Genomic DNA, 21,081 nt, shown 5'->3' with positions numbered 1-21,081 from the left:
ACTTGGATTGCAGCCAGGAACAGAATGGTTACTAGGGACAGGCTTATAAGATGGGGTTTGTCTGTTCCTGCGAGGTGTGTTCTTTGTTCGGGTTTTGATGAGAACAGACAACACTTGTTCTTTGATTGTGGGTACAGTAGCCACATCTGGTCCTTCTTTGTTTCCAGGCTGCAGCTGACTCCTCCGCAGGGGTTTGAGGAGGTTTTGGTTTGTCTGAAAGAGCCTGCGAGGGACGCTAATGTGACTTTGATCGTCAGACTTGTCCATCAAGCCGTTTTGTATTTGATTTGGAAGGAGAGAAATATGCGAATTCACTCAGCAGTAGAGAAGCCTCCGGGTACTCTAATAGCAGAGACTCAGCAAACCATCAGACTCAGGTTGGATCCTTTGACTCGGAGACAAGTTGTTCCTCCTGGCCAACTCTCTCTTCTTGCAGCGTGGCGTTCTTTTTTCGTAGAGTAGTAGTCTTTCTAGCTTACAGTGTGTTGTGGCTCTGGTGTCATTTGCTTATAGTTGTAAACTTGAGCATAAATAAATAAATAAAGTTTTATAAAAAAAAAAAAGAATTTGTAATATTTATTTTTAAAATTATATACTTGGTCAAGAAAAATTTAGAAAATTACGCACTAATTGTTGTGAGTTTCAAAATAAATAAAATGATAATATGTAGATGTAGATATAAAAGTTTAACATATGTTAATAATTTTAGTTTTGTATAAAATATTACATAGTTTACAAATTTTTACCTGGTTTTGATGATGAATGATAATTTATTTAAATGAAACCATTTTAAAAAAATCTGTTAATCTACCAATTTAGCATAATTTTGTCTTATTTAATATATAGAGAACGTCTATTTTAGTATAACATAGACTATAATTAAAAAAATTATAAAATAGCATCGAATTTCATTTTCTTTTGTATTATGATAAAATTTTATCTGTTATTAATTTGTAATAAGATTACATTACATTTATGAAATTATAATGCAATTTTATAAAAAAAAATATTAAAACTTTTGGTAGGATTTTGTTAGTTCTTTTCTCAACAGATTTTGTTATAACTAAAAATAAAATTCTAATTTCTAACTGAAATTGATCTATTATTAATATATTTATTGATTGTTAAGATTTAATGTAAGTAATCAAATATGCATGTCACATTAAATAGTTAATTAAATGGTCCTACTATGCCTTGTCAACAATAGATAAAATATATGACTCTAATTAATAGATTAGATATCAGACAATAATTTAAATTAAATATTTTTAAAATATTAAATATATTCAAAATTTCATGCTACTTGAATATATATCACAAAATGATAAAGTTTAAAAATATAACTTTTCTACGATTAAGCTATTAATAAAAATGTATAAAAAATAACATATTAAATCTTAGTTTTGGACCTAAGTATTTTCAGATCGAGTTCTATCTTATCGTAACAGAGTTTATTGAAGTTAATTTTTATCGGATACAAATCTTTAAAAAAAATTTACCTATATATAAATCCATGAATTTTTTGAATCGGTTTCAGTTCAGTTTTTTTTGTACGAGTTCCATTTTAGATTTTTGAATCTTGATAAAATGTCAAACCTACTTATACATATTCGCAAATCTAAATCGGCTAATTGTTCTCGGATAGCACCCGCCCTAGTAGAAATTTCTCGATTTCGAAATATATCGAAACCTTGAGTAGTAAAAAAAAAGTGGGATGCTGTATTTCCAGGATTGAATTTCATATTCAAATTAACCTCATAATCGTGTAGTGTTGTCATACAGCAGCCCGCCTAGAAGAGCCACTCGCTCTGTAGTGTTGTCACACAAGATAAGCACGTCGCCCGCCTGTTGGCCGGGCGAATCGAAGTTCTCTTCCGGTCAACTGTCCACCCAGTCAAGTGCAAAAAATACATTTTATGGGTTAATCTCAAAATTCAATTGGGATCACCCGCCATGATCTGCGGTTCTCAACACCCCTGCCCAAACCCACCCCACATACTTTATAGGCCTTTTGCGGGCCGACCCACGGTTGTGAAAATGCGGAGATTGCTTGCTCCGTATGCTTGTACTTTGTAGACTTGTAGGTTCTTGGTTGTTGCTTGAAATGCAAGGTTCACCATATATACCTGTAGAACAACATGATGTGTGTGTTTAGAATCCATTAAAAACTTCAGGCTGATGATGCATGGACGAATTAGTCCCTGGACGTAACTGCAGCGTGAGAATTTGAAGCCTGGAACGATCTCCTCCGTCATTGCTGCCCTGCCGATGACATGGCATCGCTCGAGAACTGCAACGGAGAGACTGCCGCGTGCTAGGTAAGCTGCAGCTACCAAACTGTTGTAGCCGCCACTGATCACCAACGCATCCCATTTCTTCTTCGTCAATTGATCAGGCGTCGTGCTAAAGCTCCGGTGCCACATTTTCTACGCTTCACTCCACGTTTCGACTCAAAAGTCTGTCACTCACTCCGTGTTGGAGATTTGTTTTCGTCCCTGATAGTTTTGAATTGTTATAATGGTTCTGTTAGCAAGTTTTTAATGGGTTTTTGACTATAAATAAATATCTATTTAGATTCATTTAGTTTATTGGGTCTTAAATGGGTAATCCTCATTAAACCCATTTATTAAATGGGGTTTCGGGTAAAATATATGGAGACCCTTTTAAAGAAACGCCGTCGTTTCCTAATATTCATTATTCATCTCTTTTATTTGTAGATCCTCCAATTTTTCTCCACCGTTTCTCTATCTCTCCGTCAATATCTCCATCTCTCGTACAAGCATCCAAAGCCTGGTCTTCTGGGTATTCTCTAATTTCTTCACTTTCCGTAGTTTATGTCTTCTGGGTATTTTCCAGCTTCTGTAATTTAGTTTTCTGGGTATTGATTAAAGAGAAAAAGACTAGATAGCACCAAACCAAGTTTTTGTTTCCAAAGTAGCACTCAAAGATCAAAGTTACAAAAATAGGTTTTATTAAATAGTAAATATACACTTATATCCTTTGGGTTAATTAATCTAAACTTTAGGGTTTAGAGTTAAGGGGTGAGGTTTTGGAATTAAGGTTTAAATTTTATAAAAAATAAATACTAAAATAAAAAATAAAAATTTTAAAAACAGTTTCAAAAAGTATTTTTAAATTATAAAAAGAAAATTAAAAAAAAAATTCGAAAAAAATAATTTCAAAAAAAATTTATAAAAATTTCGAATCTGAAAACATATAATCTGAAACTATAAAAAAAATTTCTTTTTTTTTATTTTTATTTTATTTATTTTGTTTGTTTATTTAATTTTAAATCAATTTTTTTATTTTTATTTTTTTTATTTTTGTTTGTTTATTTAATTTTAAACAAAGGGTATTAGAAATATTTTACCCTTTAATGAATGTCATTTTTGTGACTTTCTCCTTCTAGAGCTATTTTTGTTACATAAACTTCAAAATGTGCTATTATTGACAATTGCCCTTGATTAAACGTGATATACATGTGTGCTGAATGAATTCAATGTTAAGAAACTTATATTTTTTTTCAATAGCTAAGACTGACTTAAACAAGAAGCATCAGTGTTATAGTCAGAGCCATCTAAGCTCGTCTTCTTATTTACTTTTGAATGAAAATTAAATTGAGAGTATCTGAAAATAAGACTTTATTTTATATTACTGTGGTAGATATGTTATAATGTGACACTCATATTTGCTTAATGTGTACGTTTATAATATGAGGATACTTGGTACATATTTGTTTCTCTGTTTACGTTTAATGTTAACTCGGTGCCTGCACATTGCTTTGCAAATTGGCTGATTTGTTTAGTATGTAACTTAGTACCTTGTATGTCATTCATCTAGTTTCGTAATTTTTTTTTCTTGTAGTTACAGCATGAATGAAGAAGTTGGAATATTTTTTTGGTTCAAAAAATGTATGACTGCTTAGTTATTTATGAAGTTTAGTTCAGTTTTAGTTTTTTTTTTATTGTTTTTGTAAATTTGGTGCGGTTCGTGCGATTTTGTATAAATGTGTCCAAAATCTATACATTGAAATTCATTCAAAAAAAAATTATTTAATTTCGAAACAAATAAAAAATGTTTTTCCTAGGGTTTACGATTTCGTTGAACGACATCGTTTATATCGTCTGGGGTTTTTGCTTAAAATTCTTCGTCGTTCATCGTCTCTCTCTCATAAGCTTTAGTGTCTGACCTTGACAGGCATAGTCGCAAAGAGCCATTGATATTCTCCTATCGAGCTTAAGGGAGTATGGTTGAGGAAGAGAAAGATGGTGAGGCTCAGGCCCAAGAAGAGACCACCAATTTGGTTGTTCCATGGATGAGAGCTCCCGTTGATGTCAGCCATGTCGATAGCTGCTCACTCCAAACCCTCCCTTCCCTTCATCCCAGGTGACATTTCGCTTCCTTTCTTAGTAATGTCCTTTAAGCTGCAATTAAAGTTCAAAACTTTCTTACCATGTCTAAGCATAAGCACAACAATTTGTATAGAGAAAGGGTTTAAATTGAGCACAACCCACCAATCTGTTATGTGTTCCTCATATTGTTCTGTCTCTTGTGGCTCTATTTCTTACATCAAGTCTAGATTTTCTTACATCAGTTTTACCATCATTTTGTTTGTTTTAAATCTTGTGTTGCTGATAGGTTGAAGGAGGCGTTGGAGAAGATGGGTATATCTTCACTCTTTCCAGTGCAAGTTGCAGTTTGGCATGAGACAATAGGGCCTGGCGGTTTCGAAAGAGACGTCTGTGTTAACTCTCCTACAGGAAGTGGAAAGACTCTCTCTTACGCTTTACCTATTGTCCAGACCCTTTCGTCTCGTGCTGTTAGATGCCTCCGTGCTTTAGTTGTCTTGCCCACTCGTGATTTGGCCTTGCAGGTAGGCTACAGTTCAGTCATAACCAGAGTCTAGTATGGTGTGTACTGAGATGTCGTTCTTTCTGGCATTAGGTTAAGGGAGTTTTTGATGCCATAGCACCATCTGTGGGGTTATCTGTTGGATCAGCTGTGGGTCAATCTTCGATAGCTGGTGACATCGCACAGCTCATCAAGACACCTAAACTCGACGCAGGGATATGCTATGATCCTGAGGATATATCACAGAACCTTGAAAGTAGTGCTGTGGACATATTGGTAGCTACACCAGGAAGGTTGATGGACCATATTAACAACACAAAGGGCTTTACTCTTGAGCATTTGCGTTACCTTGTAAGTAAGAACACCTTGGAACTTCCCTTCTTTAGTTTCCAACTTCTTTTTTTTTGATTGAAGCTTTTTTTGTTTTCAGGTTGTTGATGAAACCGATAGATTGCTTAGAGAGTCATATCAAGAGTGGCTCCCAACTGTTCTGAAACTGACTCAGGCATCTGACGATGGCCTGTTTCCTTCATCTACACCTTTTGTTCCTTCCGCTTTTGGTTCTCTTCAGACTATCCGTAGACAGTGAGTTCCATCTCTCAAGCATATCTGTAGATATAATAACCGAACCATGTTAAAAACTTTTTAATGTGATGCGTACTTGAAATTCACAGAAGTGTGGAGAGAGGTTTCAAGGGTAAACCATACCCAAGGCTAGCGAAGTTGGCGTTGTCAGCTACATTGACACAGGACCCAAGCAAGCTTATTCAGCTTGACCTGCATCACCCTTTATTTATGACAACTGGGGCAACCCGTTACAGACTACCCGAGAAGTTGGAATGTCTTAGACTGGTATGTTTAATTGTCCACTTTCTCTTCAAGTTTGTGCCTTTAACATAAGCCAGATTTTGCTTTGCCATGTCTTTTTTTTTTAACAGATTTGTGAAACCGGGGTGAAGCCTGTATACTTGGTTGGTCTCTTAAAAGCATTGGAAGGTGAAAAGTGTATCGTTTTCACATCTTCTGTTGAGACAACTCGTCGTCTATGCAAGCTACTCAACTTTTTCGGTGATTCAATGATAAAAGCAAAAGAGTATTCAGGTGGTCTTAACCAAGCAGTTCGGAGGTAATATTTTTGAATCATCATACATTACTAGTAGAAGAACACCGTGTACTGTCTTTTGGAACCCATATCAATTGAACTTTTCTCATTTTTGGATGCAGCAAAGAAATAAAGGCCTTTAGAAAAGGAGATATTAAAGTTCTTATTTCATCTGATGCTTTGGCTCGTGGTATGGATGTGGAATTGGTAACAAATGTGATTAATTATGACATGCCTCAATATCCAAAAACCTTCATCCATCGTGCTGGACGGACAGCTAGAGCTGGTCGTGACGGGCGGTGCTTCACATTGCTAGGTGATCATGAGGTAAACTGAAACACAAACATTCTTTTCTCTATAGTTACTTGTAAACACAAGCTAGAGGCACCTCACTGAACTTTAGCCTCGTAGGATAATTGCTTATCTGATTATCATGCTCTTAAGTTCTGGACTCTAGCTCTGTTTGTTTATTTTGGTATACTATGAAATTTCAGGTTAGGCGATTTTCAAGTCTCTTGAAGAAAGTTGGGAATGCTTCATGCCCAATCTATCCAATCCCACCCGATTTGTTTGCTCCTGTCCGTGCCATTTACGAACCTGGTAAACTTCCTAGCCTTGTGCTATTTAGCTCTAGGAAACATCAACAACAAATATACATGAAAAATAACTGTTATATGGAATTAAATTGAGATTCTAAACCTTTTTATAAGACCATTGTTTTGTTACAAGCGAGTTTTAGTGACAGGATACTATTGATCTAGATTTTTGAGTTTTAAGTCTATAAATAAATGCTGCATTGTATGAGGCTGTTGTAAAAGCAAAAAAACATTGAAATGCCATTGATAACCTGAATTGGATACTGGGTTTTTGATGATATAAATCATTTTCTCATTTTCAGCTTTGGCGAAGCTGAAGGAGTCGGTTGAACCAATAGCACCGAAAAGAGGAAGACAAGTAGGTTTTAAGCACAATTCAAGAACCACAAACTCCCAAACAAAACGCAACAAAGCGACATCGGAACAAGCATAGTTTGGTCTTGGTGTAGCGCACGGGTCAAATACACCTCAATTCTTCAGAAAGTTTAGAATGATTGTTGCTTTCGTCCAATTTTGATGGCTTTTTTCAACTGCGCTTCGTATATTTTTCAATACTCGAGAGGATATGTTAGTTTATTTTTTTCAGTCAACGAAAATCACTATTAACAGATTCTGGCAAGGGAAATTTGGTTTAATATCAATTTGTTATCCGAAAAAAAAACTATCAAATACTTTATAGTTCATAAACTAAGAAAAAAAAGGTAAAGACAACAATTTTTGCATAATCTATATATTAAATATATATTTCTTTTTTTTTGAACAAAAATATATTTCATCCTTTCTTTTTCACTTCGTCACAAAGTTACCATCATTGGAAACAAATTCTCTGATCTCTCCAATCAATCGTCTCTTTATATTTTTACCGCAGAAGTCGATCATCACTTTACATGTAAATGGTACAATGCATATTTAAATGGAATGGACCATGTAGGTGAAATGTAACATGCTTTTATTTGCAGTGGTTATACCAATTAAACCTTCAAAAATTGCATTGCATTGCATTTATAAAACCAAATGATCATCCCAAAGAGAAAGACAACCCATTAAAAACATGGCATATACGTAGACAGAGCCTTAAACTCATTTAAGTCAAAATATGAATGAAGACACCAAAAACAGAATGATGTCTTTGGATAGGTGTAAAAGTCTTGGCTCAGTTATAAAGGTAGGCGATTGAACTCCGAGTGGTACTCGTGGGCGAATGATTAGTTGATGATTTGATGAATTCAAAGGCTACTAGGTGCCTTTTGTTATACGTGTGTAAGTGTAACCTTGTTTGATGATGTTGAATGGATTCACATGATGGGAAGAGTAATCTTCGGCTTCTCAAAAATGAACAAGAGAGATAGGTGTTCAGTGAGACTTGTTTTGCAAAAGTTAATTTTAGTGGTACTTTGCAACAGCATTACGCCATAAGTATATAAAGAAAAATAAATGATTTAGTTTAAGACCCTAAGAGCATGATTATCGGCGTCTTTTAAGCGTCTTTTAGTTGCTGACTAGGATAAAAAATAAATGAAAAATGGGAATTATCTTAAGGGACGTCGCTTAATTAAGCACAAGAAGAGACGCATTTTGTGGACACGTGTCAGGTTGATATGGTTTTGGGAGGTCTCCTCTCCGACGACGAAATCACAGAAAATTCCGATCGTGTTCGAGTTACATACAAGTTTCGTTCTTTTCTTACGAGAATTTGTTTTCATCGTCTTGATCGTGAGACCCGCACATATCTTCTGTTCTCAAGTTCAGAGTCCACATACAGGTAAAATCTTCTGTCATTGGATTACTTTTTTGAAGTTTTCACTTAGATATCGTGATCTGGTTTGGGAATTGTGATAGTTCTGATCCCAGTGATGAGAATTATAGTGTTTGATCTTTACTTGTTCTGTTTGGAAACTAAGAAGTTGTGTAATGATGTCTCAACCTGTTGTACGTATAGAAAACTCGAAACTTTAGGATTTTTGATTGAAAGAGCCATCTCGCAAATGGCAAATAACGCTGCTAGTTGTGCTGATAGGGCTACAAATGATATGCTGATTGGTCCAGATTGGGCTTCTTGAACTCTGTGACATGGAAACTCTGTGAACTCGGCTTCTACAGCACTGTAGTACTTGAGTATGGAGGATGTTTTTTTTTTTAAGTTTATATCTCTATACTTAGATTCCTTGTAATAAACATAGTTCTTGTAACGTTTCTTCAGGGCACGAGCATCATGTTCTCGCAGTTGCATGGTCACCAGATGCAAACTGTCTTGTGAGCGGTGATAGAAACGAAAAAGTCTGCTGTTGGGATCCAAGCAAAGGAGAATTACAGGGCAAAGCACTTGCAGTTAACATGTTCAGATGAAGAAATGAACAGAATATGTTCTTCGGACAGGAGCTTTTGACCACACTAGACAAGTAACATGTTCAGATGAAGAGATGGAAAAGGTAATAATAAGCTTCTGATGATTTTCTACAGGCTTTGCCTCTTCTTTTTTAGCCTGATTCTGATCCTCTCCCTATATGTTTAGTGTCTGGTTCTGATGATTTTACGATAATCCTTTGGGAACCATCTGTTAGCTTACAACCTAAACAAAAAATGGTTACTACAGCCAGGTTGACTGGTCATCAACAGGTTACTACTAGCTACTAAACCATGTGTATTTCTCACCAAATGGGCAATGGATTGCAGGAGCAATTGGTATGTTATCTGCTCTCCTCTCTCGTTCATCTGATCAATAAGTCGGTGGTAAAGATAGTAGGAAAACGTATGTTCAACTCATGTAGAAGCTGACTTTGAATTGGTGGTAAAGATAGGAGCAAAACCGCACAAGGGAAAGGTTACAAGAATTGCTGAAGGCATATGAAGCAGCAGCAAAAGTTGTCAGGTACATTCTTTTAAGTAGTTTTGCGGCATAACTTCTAACAAGACGTTTCAAGCATCACTACCACTACGTTCGTTTTTACATACTCATAGACTCTGTCTTCGATCGTTTCCTTTAGAAACTTGTATGTTTTTGTAAGTACTAGTATTCACATGTGTTAGAAACTTGTATAAATGAAACTAGTATTACAAAAATTTAAGTTTAATAACAAAAAAAAAATTAGTGTTTAATTAAAAAAAAAAAAATTAAGAACTCTTAAATACGAGACTTGCAATGGAGCATGTAATTTTCGGGTCTCTTAATTCACTTTTACAATTAAAATGTATTTAAAAAAAAAATAAGAGATCCATTTAGGGTCTCTAGGATAATGATGCTCTAAACTTGGTTAACCTAGAGAATAAACCGAGTGGTCGGTCCTTATCTTTCCCATGGGTCAGATCATCTTCCTCTTAGAAGAAAATGATTAAAAGTCTAATGGTTAGGATTTGCTCTTTGATCTTGTCATCGGTCCAATGGAATTGACAAGTACTGGAGAACAAGAACGAAGATATGTCAAAACCTCACGAGCTTTGTACACTCCTCTTAAAGATACATATATAAATCAACTTGTGATCGTCACAAGAACAGGCTCACCGCAAATTGCATACATAATTTTGGTTTAAGCCAAAGAAACGAAGCCACTTCAGAATATTTTCAAGCATTAACAAGTTTATCTATTACAGCAAATTGAGCACTTTCAAGTTTGTTGCAACTTCACTTGAATATATTGCATTGGATCGTCATCTTTGTTAGGGCTTGCAGTCTTAACTCTTTCGGAATCTTGGAAGGAGTTAACCAAAACAACATCATTATCAGTTTGACAATATAGAAGATTAGAATTTAACAAAGATTTACGTAGGCAAAAGCAGAGAAAACAAGATAGGAGAGGGTCATCAGATAGGAGCGAAAGACTATGCTACAAAACTGTAATCATGGAGACTATTTTCATCTGAACTATGCATTATTATTCATCACTTGACCCTTCCTCCTACTAAATAAAACAACAAAAGAACTAATAAATCGGCCTCATTGAGAAGATTAGGCTTATCAACAGGGATTAATTCAGACATATGCTTGTCTTAATTGATTTAATCATCGGCCAAATAAAAGAGAATGATAAGAAACATACAAAAAAGGACTCAGAATATGGGTGGTGATATAACAGAATGGTCGGCAAATCGGCTTTTTAAGGCCGATATTACGACGAACGAGACCTAATATCAATCGTCACTGTCCCAACAAAACATTAACAGATTCACAAAAAGAAAAACAACAATTTTTTTTAAATAAGGGAAATAAATCTCAGTAAGCCAGCGTTTTTCACATCAAAAAAATTAAACTCAGACGGTAATTCCATATTTTAGCAACGATCATCATCAATTTACTTCCCACTAATCATTATAACTAATTTAACAATGTGTTACAAAAAAAAAACTAATTTAAAAATGTAATCGCCGAAATGGCTCCGTAGACCAAAAGAATCAAGATCTACAGGTTCCTATCAGAAAAGCGAAACACGTACATCTGTTTTTGTCCAATGTAGCATCAACGATCATAGCCCATAAGCTATCGTCGACGTGGCATCGAACAGTTAGTAATAGAAGTTTAAAAAAAAAAACCTCAGAAACCCGTTTAAAATCAAACACACAGAAGCGAACACAGAAACGGTGGGAAGTACGGTCAAGATAACCAAACCCGGCGCGATCAGCTTCGAACACGATTCGTAAACGGACCCGGGTTAGGATCTGCGTACGGTCATGGGGGTGAAGACTAAACGGGGGATTGAGAAATAGAAAACCGGATGCAATCCTCGATTCAGTTCGCCTGCTGCGTTTAAAGTATCATACGGCACTTCCTATCTTTTGGGAATTCTTCTTCATCGGGCGATTTCATCAAACAAAGAAACTATAAACACAAAATCGATTAAGTAAAAAAAAGTCAAAATGAAACAGAGAATCGAAAGAAGACTATGAAGAAGATAATAGAGAAAGGGAAGAGAATGCCCAATTTATGCAGAGGGTGGCGTAGCTCAAAACCCTAATATACCTGTAAGTTTTTTTTTCTTTACCAAAATTGAAAATTCGTTAACCGGAAATAATAGAGTTTCTGGTTTACTCGTTTATTAAATTAGGTTTGGGCATAAAATCCGGAACCCAAAATCCAAACCGAATCCAAACCGAAAAATCCGATCCGTTAACCGACCCGAAATGTAAAAATACCCGAACGGATCTTGATGGGTGATACAAAAAATATCAGAATCCGAATTGTTATTAACCGAATCCGAACGAGTAACCCAAAAAATCTGAAATTAATAGTCAACATAAATATTTTGAAATATATATAAGTATTTCAATTATTAAATTCAATATTTGTGGTAATATGATATATAATAATATATATTAAAATTTTAATAAATGCTTTAAGTATACAATTAGTTATAAATAAGTATTTTATAATTTGTTCATTGAAAGAAAAAGTCTACTCTCTATAAGGCAATACATATGATTTACAAATGATGTTTGTTTTCATGCTTGATTTAACATTTTATTGTTATTTTATCAATTTTATGAGTGATAGATTAATTGTTATTAATTTAGATGTTTTTCTTTATGTTTTGCTTAAAAAAATGTTTTTTACTTCGGTTATATCCGAACTGAACCGATATAACCCGAATCTGTATGATATATGATTACTTTATAGGTTTTAGAACACAATATAATTTTGAACCGAACCCGAAGTGTTATTATCCAAACCCGACCCGTACTAATAAAATTTTAGTATGGGACCTAGGAGCGTAAACCCGGAAACTCGCAAAACCCGATCCGAACGCCAACGGGTACCCGAACGCCAGGGTTATATTAATATTAAATCGTGAAATTGGAGTGAGAAGTGTGGAAAATAAAAGAGCTCTCAACATTGTTTTAAAGAAAACCATATCTTTTGAACCAAAAAAAACATCTATATATATTTATATATACTATACTAAAAGTTGAATATACTAAAAAGGAGAGAGCCTCCACGTCCTCAAAAAAAATCCACCTATCAGGAGATTTGAATCTGCCACATCATCACTTTGTTTACGCACAAAAAATAGAAAAGGACCAACTTGACTGGGCTGAAATAAAAGGAAGTGGCCCATTTTAGAAAAAATCAATGTTTCCAATTATTATTGATCTTCGACTCTTCCCCTCGCCGTCATCGTTCACCTTCGTAAAATCCAACCGTCTATCCAACTCGCCATTACTGCGTGATTACGTCGACCCATCATACTCATTCATTTCTGTTATTTTCTTCTTTTTTCATAAAAACGTAATCGTTCCACCTTCCTTTGTTACTCCTATATAAACAACATCGTCGAAGCTCATTTATGCCGCTGCTCTGAATCACTCTGTTACTCTCCAGAGACGTGGTCTTTACTCTCTAGCCATACCCGCTCTCGAGTGATTCATATCCATCAAATCCATCGACAAGTCACCTCTAGCTTGAAAATAGGTGGCCAGGTAGATATTACTTAGTTTACAAGATTGTGGTAAGGAATAATAATACTCAGTCTGTGTCAAGTTCCACTGATATATGTGAAATTGATTATAAGCTTAGTGTGAATATACTTCTCGATTCTCACACTCATGTTCTTAGTGACTTAGTATTCAGTAATAGGACATTTGAGTGAGTTAGTGTTGGAGACGTTTCTGGTTGTAATCCGTTTTCATATGTTTAGCGGTTGATAACGACTAAAGTCTTAAATTTCTGATGCCTTCTTTGTCTCAGTTGTGTAGAGATTACGCAGAGAAAGTTACTGTATCCATTGGACAAATCCTTCCAATCCCTATAGTGGTGTTCACTGTTTGGTCAACAGTCTTCATGATGGACCGTCTTTACCCTGGTGAATCCTTCGTATTTAAATCCTCCTGTTGATGTAATCATGTATATATTCGGTCAATATCTCATGGTAACATGAAATTTTTTTCAGCTTTCTTTAATTCAGTTTGTGGTTGCTTCGTAAAACTGACTCTTTGGCTTGACTTATTATCTTGATTGATTCTGCGGATTTGATGGGGGCCAGACCTATTTTATTAACATCCACCAATCTTACATTTTGCTAGGTAGAAGAATGTTTGTCGGGTTAAAAAATATACTCGATCTTATTTGTAATTTTCCAGATTATAATTCTTCTTAAACTAAAGCCCCACAACTGAGATTGAGGTATGAGACACTAATTTCATCCTCCAACGACCCAGCGAGCTTTGAATCTAGGCTCTGCATTTCTGATATTTGTTTTACTTATGTGTTTGTGATTTGACCGTTTTATATCGGAGACGAGAGATGAAGTTTAACGGTATCTACGTTCATGTAAGCACTGGTATAGTTAACAGCTTTAGTTAGTGAGAAGTCAAAAGGTAACCAACTCATGGTTTGTTAGATTTTGGATATTAAGCCTTTAAGGTTTGTTTTAAAATATTTTACCATCATTTCTCTGAGGAATATGAAGTTATGAACAGCTGTTTCAAGAAACGTGATGGTCCAAAGTTCAATATGTACAGGTATTTGGCTGGCATGTGACATTCATCACAATGAAGCATAACAGTGACTTTATGATCGCATGGTTTGACCCTTTTGCACTATAAGATAATAAGCTCATTGCTGTTATTTGTTGTTATTTGTTGGCCATTCTAATGATAAAAGCTCATTGCTGTTTCCACGAACTTTAAGCAGGTTCAGTGACGGAAGCTTGACCGATAGGTGCCTATCCACGCAGATTTAAAGGTTGTCGTTGATAATGAAGGAATCAAGGACAATTTCTTATGAAGATCACTAGGACCGACATAAGAAACCAGGACAAGGTGAACGCCGTAAATTTATTGCTGTATGGTATTTCATATAAAATAGCCAGCAAGTCAAACATATCAACTGTAACCATTCACCAAGTTATATTATCAATGGAGCTACAGGACTAATCCATTGCTTCTAACATATCTTTATTAATTCAGAGCTTCTAATTAATTTCCTAATCTATGGTTAATTTTAATGAACTTAGAAAGTATAATGAAGATATGAGGTTCATCCCTTGCATATAAGTATTTTCTACTATTAGTGAACTGCAAACTTACAACCTTAGATTTGGTCAGCCAATATTTTCCATCTGCTGTTAAACAGCTTACCTCAAAACAGAGGTTTGTTCGTGATCTGTTATGTTGACTTAGCTGTGAGATTTTTCTGTTTGTTCTGTTAATATAATGGTCTGTCGTTCAATCACAGATCAACATATGAACAAGAACATAGGCGGATAAAGGATCGAAGAGGATACTTTGAGGACGGCTACCTCAAAGGGTCCTTGCAGTCACACATGCCATTGAGAATTGGGAACTGAGGAGTCGTTTCACTCTCATTAAGCTGAATTTTTATATTGGTTAATTCCATGGTTTTTTCTAAACACCGAGATCTGTGTTTACGATGCATTGTGCATATTAGTTAGGATATCATTATTTTGTTAAAATGTGTGCGAACCAAGCTTAATGAGAAACATCAAACAAAAATAATCCAATCTTTATGGGGTTAATTAGGTTAAATAACCAAAATAAAAATGTACTGAAAGATAGTGCAATCAACAATTTTATAAGCTAACCTTATATTCCATTCCATTTTTCAAAATTTCTGAATAAACACAATTTGAGATTAACAACCAGTTGAGTAATAAAAATATTGCTAACAACTTTTATCCTCTTACATAATTAAAATTACAATTTCAAGATAAAAAATAAAAATTATGAATGCAAATATTATATTTTAGCTTTCAGTATTGTTTATTTTTTACTATAAAATTTTGTTTGTATGATTCTTTTGATGTAGGTGCATTTAATGTAGTTGTATCTAATGTAGCTGTAATAATTAAATGAAAATAATAAAAATGGAAATATATTCTTACAACAGTATTTTTTCTCTAGAGCTTACAAAATAATATTTTAGATAGGTTGTTACAACCATTTGTTTTTACTTTATCTTCAAAGACTAGATAAAACAAGATTGGTAATTTTTGTGGTTATAAGTAAAAATTAAAGCTAAAGTCTCTTATTACATCCCAATCAATCAGCCCTATTATAACTTTGAAATAAAACACAACATGGCAAAATTTTGGTTTTAAATATTTCATGGCATACAAAATTAGATACTACAAAACAAATTTAACTAAATTTCTAAACATGACAATATACACTTTATATGTTACAGTCTTTAGTGAAATATATTATATATATGTACATGTATACATAATCTTATTAACTTCATAAAAAATATTTACATCAACTTTTCCATACGATTTTTTCAAGAAAACAAATCATACGATACAGATTTTCTAAGGGATCATATTCGGTCTGAGTTGATAATCTTTAATATAAAAAAGGAAATAAAGAGTAAAACATAAAAATAATAATAAAAGTTACAAAAAATTACATATATTTAGAAAGCATATATTTTATTAAAAATAATCAAAATATATACTATCAAATACTAATCATTGAAATAGAATTATTCATCTTTTGGCATGGACATCCATGCAAATATGCAAACCATGAATAACAAAATAAATTAATATAATAATATCTAAAAAATCATAATGCAAAATTTCAAATTATCATTATATGTTTTATTAGTTAGTGCAAATATTACTTGATTTCCAATAATTTTATTAATGGAAGCCTAAACACACTTTTAAAAGATTATTTCCAAATTCAAAACACCATAATGCTGAACAATATTTCAATTATGAAGTAGTTTTACATACAGTAGAACTTCTATAAATTAATAATTTTAGGAATTTGAAATTTTATTAATTTATAGAGATATTAATTTACAAAAATTTCCTTATTTAGATTTCATATTTTAAGATATATTTACATTAAAATAAGAAAATATCTGATTTTACTGTATATACATTAATTGTGATTTTTAAAAAATTGAATTTATATTAATTTTATTATAATATTTGATGTATATAATATATATTGCATAAAACTTAAATGCGCTTTTAAATATAATATTACTAAATCTCATCAAAAATATATAAAACAAACAATATAATAATACATTCTTATTTATATAAAACATGTATACAGATAAATTATTAATTTATAATTTTAAGGAAAATACCCTAGAATAGCACTAAAAAGGTTTTTGTCACAAATATAGACTTTAAAGATCAAAATAACCAAAATATATCATTAAAGGGGTAAATATATATTTATACCCCTAGGATTAATTAATTCAAACCTGAGAAATTGCCACAAATACCACATTCATAGTACCACTTTTCATGTTTACACTAACCACTTTTACCCTCACTTTTAATGAAGGGTAAAATACAATTATACCCTTAGGATTAACTAATCTAGACTTAGGGTTTAGAGTTGAGGGGTGGGGTAGGGTTTTGGAATGTGAAATTTATGATTCTAATAAATATATAAATACTTAAAAAATATATAATTTTTTTTTAAAAATAGTTTCAAACATAATTTTCGTTTTTCAAAAAAGAAATTCGAAAAAAATAATTCAAAAAAAAATTCAAAAAAAAAATCAAAAAGAAAATTTAGAAAAAAGTTTGAAGTTGAAAAAGTATAATTGGAAAACATAAAAAATTACATTTTTTTATTTTTTTATTTTTTTACTTTTTTTTTTAATTTTTTTTTTATTTTTTTTATTTTTTTATTTTATGTTTTAAATAATAATTTATTATATATATAAATAACAAGGGCATAAGAATCTTTTGCCATTTTATGAAGAAGGTATTTTTGAAAATATCTCATTAATGGTGGTAAAAATGAAAAGTGGTACCATGAAAGTGGTAAACATGTTATTTCCCCTTCAAACCTTAGGGTTTAGAGTTAAGGGGTGATGATTTAGGATTGAGGATTTAAGATTGAGGTTTAAAATTTTATATATTAAAAAATAAATATTAAAAATTTTAAAATAAAAATTTTAAAAAAAGTTTTAAAAAGTATTTTTGAATTGCAAAAATAAAATTTGGAAAAAAAAAGTTTTAAAAATTTTTTTATAAAAAGTTCGAATTTGAAAACATATAATCTAAAACTACAAAAAAATATTTTTTTAATTTTTTTTTTAATATAAAAGGGTATTAGAGTCATTTTACCTATTAAATGAAAATTTTTGGTCATTTTTCTCTTTGTGTTCTATTTTTGTGACAAAATTTTGAAAATAGTATATTTAGGAGAATTACCCTAATTTTAAAGGGATCATATATTTGCATAGAATTTTCTAAAAAAAAATATTATGTTATTATTTTATTGATTTGTGTCAAATTTTAAACCAGCTTAAGTTGAGATCGGCAAAATATAATAATTTATAGAGATTATTAATTTATCGAGTATTAATTTATAGATGTTTTATTGTATTTTTAATTTTCAACACGTTAATTTAATTTCCATTACTACAGAAAACCACTATACACAACCAAAAAAAGAAACTCCCCTCCACTTTTACATCTCTATCGATTCACTTCCCACTTCATCTGCATAAAAAAATGAACAATAAATCTTAAAATATTTAATTTCATATATTCCTTCTTCTAATTACTTTAAATTTATTGCAATAACAACCATAAACAGCCACAACTATGGTCATACACAAATTTTAACTTCACACAATATCCGCGCGTAGCGCGGACACGGACTTAGTATCATTAATGAAAAAGAAGAAAACCACTTCAGTCTTTTGCAAAACCCCAACCGCAAGGACGATGCCGGGTCTAACGACGGAGGTGGAACCCATTAAACCACAGTCTATTTAAATTTTTGGAACCTTCGATATGGCAAATCTTATCATTCTAACCATTGTCTGGACTATAAATCCATTTTTTTTCAGATATATGTGCTTATTAGATGATCACTGCAAACATATGATTTGGTCTGAAGTAATGTCGGATTATTATATACAGGAAAAACGATGGATCTGTGCGAGCAACGGCCCTTCATCCTAAAGAGTATGTGTAGTGTTGCAGACTGTGCATCCAGTTTTATCTTTCGAACACAAGGTTCATCAAGACTACGATCCATTTGAACACTAGCTAATAATATCTCTTTTTGTTTTTCGTTTTTAGAAATGCCTTTGCTTCTGCATCAGCTAACAACACCAAGAAATTTAGCCTTCCAAAGGGAGAATTTTGCCACAACATGCTGTAAGTCTGTTAGAAGCTAGAGTTTCATTTGAAATTAAGGCAGTTTTTTTTTTGTATTATGATATATGGTGTCTTTCTCCGTGGAACAGTTCGCAGCAGATGACTATAATTAACGTAGTGGCTGTGAACGAGGATGGTGTAATGTTGACTGGAGGTAACAAATTTATCTGAATCCCTTTTCTGTGATTGTATAACTACCTAGCTCGCCTCCATTTAACTAAAATTGTTTCTATGTATGTATGTACGAATAAAGGTGATAATGGAAGTATATGGTTCTGGGACTGAAGCTATTGTACAGCCTGGTACCTATATTCATAGCTTGTTTCATGTTCATTTGCTCTTGATCTCCTTGTAAGGTGAAGATTTATAGAAGTCTCAGTATGGTGAATTACCATAAAACTTATCCAAATTTTACCCTCGAAGTGTTGGAAAGTGTATGATAATTAGGCCTCGGAAGCAATAATAATGGGTCTTAATTGATATTTTTGTTGGGCATATGGCAGGGTCACTGGAGAGTGAAGCGGGTATATATGCAGCGTGTTATGATCAGACATGTTCGAGATTGGTAACATGTGAAGCTGATAAGACGATAAAGATGTTGAACGAAGATGAGAATGCAAACTAGGCGATGACGGTCCAGTGGTTTTGAGGGAGTTTTGGCTCCAATACGGATCCAGTTCGAATCCAACTGGCCACTAGAAGTAAAATTTGACATCCGGGCCCCCCAGTGTCCGCTGACCCAGACATATTCCGACTGATACTCAGCCGGACATTCGCCGCTAGTCTAGATCTACTTTAGTGAGACCACGATACACCGGGTTATTCCAAAAAAAATTGCAACTCCAGAAACTCACCCCACCCTTCACCCTGTCAATTTCTAAAAAGAAATATAAGCAAAAAAATTGACGTTTGAAACTTTGAAACATAAGAACTGAAAGCACTAACGACCAGGACCAGCGCCGAGCCCATATCATAAGCTACATAAGCGACAGATTAAAGGTCTATGGGATGTTGAATTTTTTCGTTATGCATTTTCTCTGTTTTTAATTTTCCCCATATAAAGATATAATTTTATCTTTTTTTGGTTTAGGATCATAAGAAAAGTTCTTAACGTTTGGACTACGACACATTGTACTACTATAGAAAACCACGACCAAAACAAATGTGGCCAAGGCCAACTGAGTCTTTGCAACTATTTCTTTTTTGCCATCTATAAATTTATTTATCATAGAGTTTACAAAACATAAAATCCAACAAATAAAAGACAACCGGGCCCAAAAACATACAAACCCAACTACAAACACTAAGAAAGGTTCAATGGGCCATTCAAACCCAAACCCAAGTAACCAAACAAACCTTGCAACGTGTGTAGACACATGCTGAAACTTCTCACCGCCTTCACCGCTTGAGAAACAACACCGGAACACCGGACGTTCACCAGAACCGACGTATCTGTAACAAGACCAAATAACCTACACCGGTTTTAACCAAACTACATCATTATCATCGCTTGATTAAACGTCTTGAGACAACATCATCGGCCAATCTGGCCAATCGAGATCTCAACCACCCACAAATCAATTCATCACCTCATCGGAACCTTGCGGGTCGTACAACACCAAGCAAACCCGATCCAAGGCAAAACCACACAGATCTACAAAATCACCAGAAATTAAAACGTCTACTATCAATCTTCAATGACCGACATATTAGCATGCGGCACCAATATCAGATTGAGAGGCAGAGTATCAGACGAAGCACTGATTCATAGATCGACAAAATCGGGATAAATCCGAGGACAAAGACGGCGGTAGCGGTGCTGAAAATCCACTGCCTCCCAAAAACATAGGCCGGCGAAGCAGAAGCTAGAAGCTTCTTATTCCCAGAGACTAATCAGACAAACCAACATAGATTAGATGTCTCCGAAACTAAAATTATCAGAACCGAGAGCTCCAATCAGGATTGACTCCGATCATAGATATTCAGCACCAAGAAAAACACAGGTTGGACCGCCGATGACTAGAGAAGCCTTGCCGTCGATCGGAACACCTTTGCAACTATTTTAGTTTTGGAACTGATCTTATAATTAAAAAAATAAAAGTAAAGTAAATATCACTGATTGAAAAATATAATATAATATGAGTTCATTCAAAAAAAAAAAAAAAAAATAATATGAAGGAGTTGAGTGCGATTTAAGATCCTGCATTGATCAGACCCGATAAAATTACAATTTTCAACGGAAGGAAAGTCTATTATCATATGTAGCACGACGACACCTGTTTTTTGTTTGCTATGATACGTAAGGGACACGTTTATAGTAGAGATCGTCATCAGATCTCACCGACCTTATTCAGATCTTTTCATTCGAAATTTCTTGTTTATTCCCCCAACATATCGTTTCTTTTTCTTTCAAGTGAACTTGACCCTATGATAAAATATCTAC

At 33.5% G+C, this 21,081-nt stretch overlaps 2 protein-coding genes and 5 non-coding genes across 13 annotated transcripts; 2 read left to right on the top strand and 5 right to left on the bottom strand.

Moving 5' to 3' along the window:
• The first annotated feature begins 2,688 nt into the window (after positions 1 to 2,688).
• LOC103870274 (DEAD-box ATP-dependent RNA helicase 1) lies at positions 2,689 to 11,051 on the top strand. 7 transcript variants are annotated; one of them, XM_009148397.2, is made up of 13 exons: positions 2,689 to 2,802; positions 4,198 to 4,386; positions 4,639 to 4,873; positions 4,945 to 5,202; positions 5,282 to 5,436; positions 5,526 to 5,703; positions 5,790 to 5,977; positions 6,076 to 6,280; positions 6,448 to 6,553; positions 6,852 to 8,311; positions 8,567 to 8,664; positions 8,750 to 8,978; positions 9,223 to 11,051. In XM_009148397.2, the coding sequence occupies exons 2-10, from the start codon at positions 4,247 to 4,249 to the stop codon at positions 6,980 to 6,982; spliced, it is 1,596 nt and encodes a 531-aa protein (XP_009146645.1). In that variant the 5' UTR covers positions 2,689 to 2,802; positions 4,198 to 4,246; the 3' UTR covers positions 6,983 to 8,311; positions 8,567 to 8,664; positions 8,750 to 8,978; positions 9,223 to 11,051. The 7 variants fall into 7 exon arrangements, with proteins under 7 accessions (XP_009146645.1, XP_033141595.1, XP_033141601.1 ...); XM_033285704.1 differs by lacking the exon at positions 2,689 to 2,802 and having other exon boundaries at positions 3,589 to 4,386; positions 9,143 to 9,231; positions 9,344 to 11,051; XM_033285710.1 differs by lacking the exon at positions 2,689 to 2,802 and having other exon boundaries at positions 3,589 to 4,386; positions 9,143 to 9,231; positions 9,318 to 11,051.
• Positions 8,535 to 19,263, top strand: LOC103870240 (protein pleiotropic regulatory locus 1-like). Its single transcript, XM_033275395.1, has 9 exons — positions 8,535 to 8,589; positions 8,750 to 8,809; positions 8,926 to 8,978; positions 9,031 to 9,165; positions 9,223 to 9,231; positions 9,348 to 9,418; positions 18,561 to 18,638; positions 18,728 to 18,792; positions 19,142 to 19,263. Exons 1-9 carry the CDS (start codon positions 8,535 to 8,537, stop codon positions 19,261 to 19,263), a joined length of 648 nt encoding a protein of 215 aa, XP_033131286.1.
• Positions 10,340 to 10,438, bottom strand: LOC117129141. The gene has a single exon (XR_004452741.1). It is a non-coding gene; the product is annotated as a small nucleolar RNA snR60/Z15/Z230/Z193/J17 (small nucleolar RNA).
• LOC117129142 lies at positions 10,590 to 10,690 on the bottom strand. Its single transcript, XR_004452746.1, has one exon. It is a non-coding gene; the product is annotated as a small nucleolar RNA Z43 (small nucleolar RNA).
• On the bottom strand, positions 10,755 to 10,834 carry LOC117129134. The gene has a single exon (XR_004452737.1). It is a non-coding gene; the product is annotated as a small nucleolar RNA snoZ7/snoR77 (small nucleolar RNA).
• On the bottom strand, positions 10,898 to 11,044 carry LOC117129186. Its single transcript, XR_004452810.1, has one exon. It is a non-coding gene; the product is annotated as a small nucleolar RNA snoR2/U65 (small nucleolar RNA).
• LOC117129188 lies at positions 11,275 to 11,339 on the bottom strand. Its single transcript, XR_004452811.1, has one exon. It is a non-coding gene; the product is annotated as a small nucleolar RNA U49 (small nucleolar RNA).
• Positions 19,264 to 21,081: the final 1,818 nt, after the last annotated feature.

The sequence above is a fragment of the Brassica rapa genome, chromosome A01 (genome assembly GCF_000309985.2).
Source record: "Brassica rapa cultivar Chiifu-401-42 chromosome A01, CAAS_Brap_v3.01, whole genome shotgun sequence".
Lineage (NCBI taxonomy): Eukaryota > Viridiplantae > Streptophyta > Magnoliopsida > Brassicales > Brassicaceae > Brassica > Brassica rapa.
The sequence above is the reverse complement of the archived record's forward strand: the minus strand, read 5'-3'. Positions and strand labels throughout refer to the sequence as shown.

Coding starts and splice junctions, on each gene's coding strand:
- LOC103870274 (XM_009148397.2), top strand. CDS start 4,247: ATGGTTGAGGAAGAGAAAGATGGTGAGGCTCAGGCCCAAGAAGAGACC. Junction 4,387..4,638: donor CTCCCTTCCCTTCATCCCAG/GTGACATTTCGC, acceptor TGTTGCTGATAG/GTTGAAGGAGGCGTTGGAGA. Junction 6,554..6,851: donor CCGTGCCATTTACGAACCTG/GTAAACTTCCTA, acceptor TCTCATTTTCAG/CTTTGGCGAAGCTGAAGGAG.
- LOC103870240 (XM_033275395.1), top strand. CDS start 8,535: ATGGCAAATAACGCTGCTAGTTGTGCTGATAGGGCTACAAATGATATG. Junction 9,419..18,560: donor GCAGCAGCAAAAGTTGTCAG/GTACATTCTTTT, acceptor TTTCGTTTTTAG/AAATGCCTTTGCTTCTGCAT. Junction 18,639..18,727: donor GAATTTTGCCACAACATGCT/GTAAGTCTGTTA, acceptor TCCGTGGAACAG/TTCGCAGCAGATGACTATAA.